The 10854-nt window shown below is 31.6% G+C and overlaps 1 protein-coding gene across 4 annotated transcripts; it reads left to right on the top strand.

The window, feature by feature from the left end:
* The first annotated feature begins 342 nt into the window (after positions 1 to 342).
* On the top strand, positions 343 to 9615 carry LOC114169963 (protein LONG AFTER FAR-RED 3). Of its 4 annotated transcripts, XM_028055378.1 has the most exons (16): positions 455 to 484; positions 729 to 784; positions 973 to 1130; positions 1459 to 1560; positions 1927 to 1999; positions 2577 to 2683; positions 2765 to 2888; positions 4320 to 4514; positions 5025 to 5110; positions 6630 to 6737; positions 6934 to 7029; positions 7110 to 7208; positions 7342 to 7416; positions 7656 to 7787; positions 7891 to 8006; positions 9214 to 9615. In XM_028055378.1, exons 3-16 carry the CDS (start codon positions 1077 to 1079, stop codon positions 9386 to 9388), a joined length of 1542 nt encoding a protein of 513 aa, XP_027911179.1. In that variant the 5' UTR covers positions 455 to 484; positions 729 to 784; positions 973 to 1076; the 3' UTR covers positions 9389 to 9615. The 4 variants fall into 4 exon arrangements, 3 of the variants coding, with proteins under 3 accessions (XP_027911177.1, XP_027911178.1, XP_027911179.1); XR_003601029.1 differs by lacking the exon at positions 729 to 784 and having other exon boundaries at positions 343 to 484; positions 955 to 1130; positions 7660 to 7787; positions 9214 to 9358; XM_028055376.1 differs by lacking the exon at positions 729 to 784 and having other exon boundaries at positions 345 to 484; positions 955 to 1130.
* The last annotated feature ends 1239 nt before the right edge of the window (positions 9616 to 10854 follow it).

Genomic DNA, 10854 nt, shown 5'->3' on the forward strand with positions numbered 1-10854 from the left:
GTAACTATAATTTTTATTATCCTAAAATTGAAATAGGTCTATATTTATTTTAATGTTTAAATATAATTAATATAACTATATTTTTATATTAAGATTATAATATTTTTTTATATATTAAAATCGAAATAGGTTTACATTTTGTCCATATCTTACTGTTTATTAAATAATTTAATAATAATAATTCTTTTCTGTGAATTTTTTTATATTTATAATCAGTACCTCAATAATAATATATAAATTAATGTTTAAATATTTAAAAAGAAAATTGTTAATTTGGACCCTAAATAAAAAAATATTTTGATAGAAGAAACTCTAGATTTATGTGAAGTGGTGGTTGGTAAGAGAATAGTGAAATGAGTAACAGACAGAAGAGGAAGAGAGAGTGTGGTTTTGTTTCTAATGGACTTTCTTCTCATTCACTTGTTTCTCTTTCTTCCAATCCTTTTCTTCACTTTTCTGTCTCTCCCTTTTCCATTCCCAACCTGTAACTCACTATCTCTCTCCTTGCTACTAATTTTCCCTTCTTTCTCACACACAACACAACTATGAGACAACCTCGTAGACACCTTCCACACTTGGAATTCTCATTCAGTTTTTTACACCTTTTTTTTCTTCTTTTTGTATCAATATGGATAGAATTGTTACAATAATTATTATGCAGACCAAACAACTATTGATGTCGATTTTTAATTCTTATGTTAATTTGTCTTTTGTTGGTTTGAATGCAGGATATCAGAGTTTGAAAAATTCAGTATTTTAGTGTTAACCAGTTACAATTTGTAATGTATGGTGAAAGTTATAATTACAATGATTTCTTATTAATTGATAGTGCAAAGATTTTTGTAAACATTGCATTAGAAATTGAACCTTTTTATTATTGTATTGTTGGTGTTGCTGCTGTGTAGAGCTACATGGTTTTCTGAACGAAGTACATACATGACATTTTTGTTATAGTTTCTTTTACTTTTTCAGATTTTTGGGCTTGGAAGTCACAGTTGTCTCACCCAGTGGCTGATTTGGTTTTGAGGAATGGGGTGATATATACTAGTGATGATTCTCTCCCATTTGCAGAGTCCATGGCAGTGGCGAATGGGAGAGTTCTTCGTGTTGGAAACCATTCATTTGTCAAGGTTATAATATTCTTGATGCTAAACTCAGTTCTCCGTTTACTTAAAAAAAGGCAGAGCAATTTCATTGTAGTTTAACTTTCAGGCATGCAGGGTAAAATTTGTTATATTTAAAGTGGCTTTTTAAATAATTGTTACAGAAGTCAACAAATCTACAGTATATGACAATATGGATTTGGAAGACACTCTATAACAATTTTTAAAGTGTTAATGCATTCCAATTTAATTCATTCTATTCAATTCAACCCTGTTGTTGTTGCTGCTACTCATGTATGTGGCGTTCAATTGCAAACTGGGTCTGACCCAGATGTGCTTTTCAACATTTATGTAGGAGTTGGAGGGATATGGAACTCAAGTTTTGGATCTTGGTGGGAAGGTTGTGGTTCCTGGGTTCATTGATTCTCATGTGCATTTCATTGCTGGTGGATTGCAGGTTAAGTCGATGTCCCAGTTTTCTGAATGTTTCTTTTACCTCTATTATGTGCTTCAGTCTGGGTTTGCTAACCTAGTTTTTTCTGAAATGATCATCTGTTACCGGCTAGACAATAAGAAGATTCTTGTAATCTCTAACGTTTGATTCTTGAATACTTATGAAAAAACTACTATTCTATCAATCAATTGCAGTTCAGAAGTGTGCTCATCAGAAAGTCAAATTGTTAAGGATGGATTCTGGTTGTCTATAATAGGAGGCTTGAATCATTTGCATGTCACCTAATTTTTATTTTTCTATCTGAGAAGTCCTTTATGTTTATAAACCTACAATATGTTCCCTGTCTTAAAACTCCACCTGTAGTAACAGATGATGCAGGTGGAGCTGAGAGGTGTTAACAAAAAGGAAGAATTTGTTAGAAGGGTCAAAGATGCAGCACAAAGTAAGCCTTGAGCTTTTGCATTCTTTTTCATAGTTATGAGGGAGGATAGTTTAACACCTATCTAGTAGTTTCCTTGATGATCATCATATTTGTCAAACTGTTAATTCATATTTGTTTAAGTGCTGGCTCAAATGCGAGCTGTATGTATTCCACTTTTCAAACTTGATTGAGGTTCCATAATTAAAATTATCTTCTAAATATTGTATTGATGCAACTAAAACAAAGTTGAGCATAATTATGGTTGTGTTTCTATATTTCATAAATCAATCATTTGATTCCATTAATTCTTAGTCTGAATCCATCAGATATATTTGTCTCATTTTTCCTTTTATTAGTAGATTCATTGGAGTTTATTAGTTTTACCTGTTCACCACCTAATGAACTATTAGATAAGATTGACATTCTTTCTGAGTAAGCATACTCTGGAATAGAAGGATTAAAGGCTGGTGGTTAAATCCGCACCACTATGTTCATCAAATGGGAAATATCACGTTGAACAATTTTCAAACTGGATGCCTCTGAGTCCTGAATTATGTTAGTTATGATGTTTACACATTTTGTACACTTTTGGATTTAGGCTCAAAACAAGGTTTCTGGATTTTGGGTGGTGGATGGAACAATGATCTATGGGAAGGAGATCTGCCTGCTGCCTCTTGGATTGATGATATTACTCCTAATAATCCTGTGAGCCCTTTACATATGTTCTTTCCTTTATGGAAATCTCCATTCACAGCAAAACTAATCTTATTTGAAGTTTATGAGCAGGTTTGGCTTTCAAGAGTAGATGGCCACATGGGCTTGGCTAATTCAGTGGCACTAAAGTTGGCTGGGATTACAAATTTAACAGATGATCCAATGGGGGGAATTATAGTGAGGGCTGCAAATGGAGGTAATATTATCAGGTTTCATGTTAATTAAAGAAATATAGCGTCTATTGTTTATTAGGAAAAAATAGACATTGTTTGATATTGGTAAATATTGTTGATATTGTTTATAACAATATCTTCTATTTACCATATTTATGTTTGGTTGCCATATATATTGTGTATCACTCTTAATTATAAATACATTCACTCTATGTATATTTTAGACATAAGGGAAATTAACCCTATATAGTTTTTCTCATTTAACAAGGTGAATAAGCATTGTTAGATATAAAGCCATTTATCAGTCTCCATCCAATCCAACTGCTTAAGCTTTTATAATAGTTTCCCTTGGACATGGTAGCAAAGCCTTTATGACTAAAAGTCAAGCATTTAATTCTTACCATCTCCATAATTTACACCTAGTTGAATTTCAACTATAGGTTAAATGGTCTTGTACGATGTTCATTCTTTTAGCTCATAGGTTCTTGCATGATGGAGCATTTTGAGAGAGTGACGGTCTCTGCAGTATGAATTGTATACTTGAAGAAGAAAATACTATTACATCTTTTTATTCCATAAATCAATATAGTGTAATACAGTATCAAATATATATGATATGATATGCTCTGAAACAGAAAATAGGGAACTTGTGATAAAAGTGATTAAAGATGTTCAGCAATATTCAACAAAATAAAACCATTCATGAGCCTCTACCTTATAACCTGAGCTTTTACATAAGTCCTTAAAAAGCATATTGACGTGTCTTATTGTCATTCCATGTTCAACCTTTATTGCAATTTCCAGTGGCATTTTGCTGTCACTATCATGTTATACTATTCACATGTTTGGTGGTCTGCTTCATGTGTTTTCTAAAGCAGATTACATGTTATAGTCTCTTTATTGAATCTATTTTAATGAAATTTGTTAGACTTATTGTGTTTCTCTCTATCAGGTCACCCATATATATTTAGTCTTATACTCAAAATGTTCCATTCTTGATATGAGGGGAAGGAGCTTTTGAGATCTTACATCAACTACAAATATAAACAAATTATAATGAATGCAAATTTCTACTTACAAGTCGATTTTGTAAAATTGAGTTAGACTTAAAATACGATCAATAAATGAATTTATTCCAATATAATACTGCTAATTTCATTTCAAGATTCTTTTTTGTTCTAGGAGTAATTGATAAGCTATCTGCAACTTTGTAGCGCTCGGCTTTCCATTTTATGTTTTCCTTCCCTCTTCTCTCTGCTGTATATATAACCTCCTTTTGTAATCTTCGCACATCAATGATATCAATAATAATTTTCTTTTCCCTAAGCCTTTACTTCTCTTTTCCTAATTCTCTTCCTGTTTCTCTTCTGTTCCTTCTCTGTCCTGGGGAGCTTCTTTGTGTTCTTTAATGGTAAAATGCAGAAAGTCTAATAGTAATTGTTGTTATTATGCAGAACCTACTGGAGTACTAATTGATTCTGCTGTGACACTTATGACCTCCCTGATTCCGGAGGATTCAGTAGATGATAGGAGGGAAGCGTTGCTTAGAGCAAGCAGTCTTGCCCTAACAAGAGGGCTGACCACGGTTGTTGATATGGGAAGATATTATCCTGGGTTTTCACCTGAACTTTCTTGGGATGATTTTTCAGGTTTTATCTAAAAGTATTAATTGATTTATATTTAAGTTTTTTTTTCTTCATTTTCTAATTGTGGTTTCTTTGTCATTTTGTTTCCTTTTATTTTGAATATTACCATAATGCCAATGTAGTCACAAGGCAAAGATTTATAGCAAGCAGTTCCTGCTGTTCTAAATATTGAACTATACATAAAGAAAACCACTTGATCCATTCAAATGCAATATAAAGTAATGGATTTATTAACAATGAGGCCATAGAATACTTACCCAGTTGCTGTATTCAATTGCATAACTTCATCTGTGTGATAGCTTGAGTGATCTAGATTATATTTTTAATATTTGAATAAATTAAGAAAAAAGGAGTAGGAAAGCATAGATGATGTAATCCTAAAGCCAAGTTTCAAGGATAATGCCTTTTTGTAATTTGAAATAGAATTACTTTTCCTCTTTTTTTATGTGATATGTAAAAAGCCTTGTTGAGCCTAGTTGACTATTCATTTTATTGTTATTTTGAATTGCGCAGATGTTTATCAATGGGCTAATTCAATGTCAAAAATGAAAATTAGAGTATGTTTATTTTTTTCAATGGAGACACGGTCACGTTTGGTGGTATGATTCCTTTCTAACTTAAGATTTATTGAAAGTTTAGTGTATTCTTCACTCTGCCTTTTCTAGAGCATACTTCTATGTTCCTTCTTTTCTATCTTTCTGCTTTTGAAAGTTAACTATTCACTTATCAAGGAAATTTTTGAAGAGGAAAGTATCTAGTTTAGATAAATTAAAAGCATTATAATATTCAAATCACAAGCATATTTTCTTGCCTTTCTTAATGTCTTGGAAGTTGTCCACTGGATTTTTTCTTCATGTGAGAACGCTTTGTTGTGCCCCTCACAATTAAGATAACTTCTGTTGGAGCTTGATACAATGGAAGGGAAAATTAGCCACAGGCAATTACAGTAGTTAATTAGTCAGTTATAGGAATCAACTTGATATAAATAGGGGGAAATAAGAGGAAATGATCCACTTTATCTTTTTATCATTTGAGAATTGATTTTTTCTCTTCCCTATTTTCTACTTTACTGAATGTTGAACTATGCATGAAGAAAACCTATTAATCCGTTCAAATGAAACATAAAGTAATGGATTTACAGCAATATGTTGGAGGAGTTATCTCCCCTACTTTATGTTCTTTCTTTTTCTCTAATTTGGGTTCTAACAACTTCCTCCCCACTAATTAGCTTACAAGTTCTTCCCAAGGAACGCTTACGATTTAGTCTAGTGAATGCTTGCCCAATTTGCTACATTTGGAGCATTTGGATTGAGAGGAACTCTTGAATTATAGTAATCAAAACACCAATATTGCTTTATCATTGAACAAGTTGTACATGTTTGGTTTTTGAGGAATCCTAACATTCATTGAGAAGATCAGGAAGGGTCACTAAAATAACTTCCTTGGTAATCTGCTAATAATATGAGGAATGCTAACAACACTTCTTCTAACACTCTTTCAAAAACTCTTCATTAATGGTTGAAATTGATTGAAAAACACCAAATTTTATGGTTCTCACTTACCATTTAATGATTCTCTCTCCTTATTTTACCAATGTAAGAACTTCCAGACATATCTTTTATTCCAGAAAAATGATAGCTAAAATGTCTTAACTTGTAGTATTATATGTAATAGGTAAACTCTTCTTTTGTCTTTTTTAATCAGTTTAGCTTTTATTGCTTGAGTTAATTCAAAATTCAACTAGTGTTCTTATTAGAATTGAGAACAAATTAGACCTGACTAAGCCGCAAAAGCTAAATAGGATCTTAACACATCTATTCACCCAAACTGGACATTTGAACTATAGTTTGTAGTACTGTATATTTGTGGATGTCTCAACACCAAGTTTGGGATGGCTTTGATAATTGATACCATATTCAAATTGCGATTGGTCTAGCCTAAATTAACTTAGAAAGCTAGTTCTAAGGGAGGAGGGTTTCACCATATGCCAAGATCTTAATAAGTGTTTGATTTCTCTGTGTATTTGGTATTACACTAATAAATGTTGTAAACTATATTTTTATTTTTCATGTCGATTTTAACATTTGTCTCCTAAAGTTACATTTTTTTTCTCCTTAGGATTTGATTAACAAAGTTGGCCATACCTTGAGCGAATGGATTTATATTGGTGGTGTTAAAGCTTTTGCTGATGGGTCTTTGGGTTCCAATAGTGCATTGCTTTATGAGGTGAGGCCAGATATTCACTTTTTCAGTATAAATTATCTGTCGATAATTTTTAGAAAAAATCCATTTATTTATCTGTTTTCTGCCACTTTTTTGTTTTTTTAATGGATATGGGTGGGGAATGACAAGGAGCACCTTAGTTTATAGACTTAAATTTAGCATATATCCTAGGTTAACTATGCACATTCAAATTTTGTAGCCGTATGTTGATGAGCCAGACAACTATGGTTTACAACTAACTGAACCTGAAGCACTTCTCAACATGACCTTGGAGTCTGATTTATATGGTCTACAGGTGATTGTTCTTTTGTTCTTAGTTGCCAAATTCGTGTGTGTATATGAGATTTCAGTTACCAAATTGTTGATTCATTACAGGTTGCTATTCATGCTATAGGAGACAAAACAAATGACCTTATCTTGGACCTATATAGTTCAGTAGCTTCTGCAAATGGTATGAGAGATCGAAGATTCAGGGTAATATTTTTGCTTAAACATAGCAAGCTTTAATAATTTTCTATTGATAGTGGGGAGATTTTGCTTGAGAAATGTTTGTTCTAACATAATCATTGTGAGCCAAGTTAGTAATGAACATAAACACTACTTTCAGATTGAGCATGCCCAGCAGTTGGCAGCCGGAACCCCTGGCCGATTTGGTAAACAGAGGGTTATTGCTTCCATGCAGGTTTTTCTTTTTTATTATCATTATCTTGTGTTTTTTCATTACTATTAATATTATGTATATGCCAGAGACATATATGGAAAAAGACATGAATTTGTTAGGACAGACTTTATTTTAGTTGTATCTTTAGTCGATGTGCACATCTCTAATCTCCAATACCTTCCTTGTTATATATGTTTTGACAATGTAAACAATGTCTCTTAAAAGATCTGTAGTATTTTCTAACTACCAATATTTAACAGCCAGATCAATTGTTGGATGATGCTGACTATACTAGCAAAAAGCTTGGCAAGGATAGGGCAGATACAGAATCATATTTGTTCCGGTCACTCTTAAATAACAATGCATTAGTGGCATTTGGTTCTGACTGGCCGGTAAGTATGTTGTATTTATCACTACTCGTCACCTTGCACAGTTTCATATTCCTTAACACTAGTTTAGAAGTACTTTTCACAACATCATGTCTCTCTTTGACAGGTGGTAGACATCAATCCCTTAAGTGGCATTAAGACAGCAATGAAGAGGACACCTCCCACTTGGGAAAGTGCATGGATTCCATCCGAATGCATTTCACTAGATGATGCAATAAAGGCGTAAGATCATGTTATTCTGATGTTATGTGACTTGTTGATTTCTTGTCTGTTTGTGATGTTATTGGGAGCCACTTTATGTGGACTGGCACTGAGTGGAAAATTTTTACATATTGTTGGTTTGTCAACTCAAGAAATTAGTCAAAATATTATATAACATTAGTATCATGATTTAGTACTGATGGCCTGATCTATATTTTCATCTGTACACATGTACAACAGAAAAAATGGAATTGAGAGAGACATGAGCAAAAGTTTTCCAGGAATATAACAATAACATATGTTAGAATTTTGGATTTGTTAAAGTATAATTCAACCTCACAAAACCGGTTTATAAGGTTATAATTGTCTCCTACTAATGTATTTCAATTTAATCCCACCATTGATCAATATAAAATCTCTGACATTCTCTTTACAAGTAGAATTAGACATCTGAAATTTGAAGTTTGCAAGATTGGACATTATGGATAGTTCGATAACCGTCTAATAACTAGTGGTGTGAAAGACTCAACAACAATTACTGGAAAAGCTCTGGTATTATCTTAAGATTTAGGTTAGAATCTAATTCAATACTATAAAATGGTTTGTAAAGTAAGAGTTGTTTCTCCATTATATATTTTTGTTTGATCATATTCATAGTTGTTAATTAGTGGACTTTAAGTCTAACTCAACCTTACAAAACCGACTTGTAAGATGAGGTTTATACACTTATTTATATACTATAAACTTGTCTTATTTCTGGTCATTGTGGGATCTCCAATAATAATCAATGTATGGTTTCCAACAGGATCTAATAGATATGGTTTGTGGGATTACCTATTAACTCTATAATCATTTGCATCTCAGAGGACAAGTTCCTTAGCCCTCATGCCTATCTGAATTTGGTATGCAAAACAATCATAGTGTGGGTGGCTTTTAAATAGTGGAGAGACCACTTCTTCAGTGCTTGGTACTTTACAGAAATTTTCACCACAATGCTGTGTAGTTCTTTTTGTTTTTTTCTTCTGATAGTGGTTACAAGGTACATTCCCCACTTCTTCATAGGACATTTTTAGGAAGTGTATTGTTTCATTTCATGTAAATCTATATCTGCTTGAGTGGTGCACTAGTGCTCTTTCCTTATATGATCATATTTCAACTTCAAGTTCATCATATACATGATTTTCTTTTGCTATTCTTGCATGATACTAAAACTCTCTGGCCTTCACAGTTACACCATTTCTGCTGCTCGTGCAAGCTTCCTTGACAAAGATCTTGGATCCTTATCTCCGGGGAAACTGGCAGATTTTGTCATATTGTCCACCGATTCATGGCAAGACTTTGCTGAAGATGCAGATGCATCTATTGAGCAAACATATGTTTCTGGTGTGAGAGCATATCCTTGAAGCCCTTTCATTCAGTTAGATGATAAATTTTTGGTTAAATTAGAAAAAAATCACTGTTTTCATTTCAGTCCTATATGAAAAAACTCTACATTTTAGTTGATATAGTAAAAAATGCATAAGAACTGGTTTGTGAACATTACAATGGTGTTTGATCTGTTTCTTGATCTTACTCTTGATAACATTTGGTTAGTTCCTTCATGAAAAAAACTACACTACATGGCAAAATCTCTACATTTTTTGTCTCAAAAATCTCAACAATGGTAAAATTTGGATAAATTGTAGAGACTGATTTAGAGACAGTTTGTATTAGTTGGGGATAAAATATATGGTTAATAACATACATAAAAAGAAAGTTACAGTGGCAATTTTAATTTACGAATGAACTCAATTGTTATTCTCTGATGCATATGATACAATGTAATGGGGTGACACTCAAGTGCAAAACATTTTGACATACTCAAGTTCATGTAATCAAAACACTTTCTTGCCTTTGGTTAAAAATGGAATAGTTTTCACTTTTCTTAGGAAAGTGGTGTAGTAACTCATTGTGGTATACTAAATATCTTTTCTTTTCTTTTCATCATTAGCATAAAACGAAGTCCTCCAATATATATAATATATATTAGTTTAGATAATATAAAATTTCTCATCATAACAATTAGGTTTATTTCATGATTCATCATAGTATATTTTTCTTTTGTACCTCACTGAAAAAAATTATTTTGCTTTTGAAGGAAGATACAATAGGAAAGAAAATAAAAGAAATGATGAAAAAAAAATGGAAGGGTTATTACCTTATATGGTATTATCCATTGAAAAAGACTTGAAGGGAAATTTTCATTCTTTAATTTTGCTTTATGAAAAGCAATAATAGTTCATTTTCATAGTATTGAGTGAGATGAAAATATGACCCATAATAGGTAAGAATCGATTCCTTTCTTCTCCCCATAATTAAAGAAAAAGAGAATTTGCATTGAAAATTAATTACTTTCATTTTTTAAATTTAGAATTAAACTATATCAAAATCTGAAATAGATATAAATTCTAATTTTTTAAAAACTAAAAATATATTTAACTTTTGAGAAAAATAGTTTAGAAACTTTGAATAGATGATTGATAAAATGCTTATGTTTCCTTTAAGCTTTGATTAAAAAAAATATAGTATTTTTGATAAATCTTTACATAAGAGATGATTAATAGATAAACTTTTGTTATTAAGTTTCGTAAGACATTATCATGCTATTACATTATTTGCAATTTTTTATAAAACATTTTTTTTTATGATTTATCTTGTATAACATTATATATTGATGAAGAAGAGATAATGAAATCCACAAATATTACCGTCTCTCTCTATCTCTTTCAAGAAAAAGAAAGTTCTTAACTTTAAATTTATCATGGGAAGGTAATCATAAATTATTTTCATTTTTTCCCTCTACATATTTCTTATTATTCAGGTAAATATT

This window comes from Vigna unguiculata, chromosome 11 (genome assembly GCF_004118075.2).
Source record: "Vigna unguiculata cultivar IT97K-499-35 chromosome 11, ASM411807v1, whole genome shotgun sequence".
Lineage (NCBI taxonomy): Eukaryota > Viridiplantae > Streptophyta > Magnoliopsida > Fabales > Fabaceae > Vigna > Vigna unguiculata.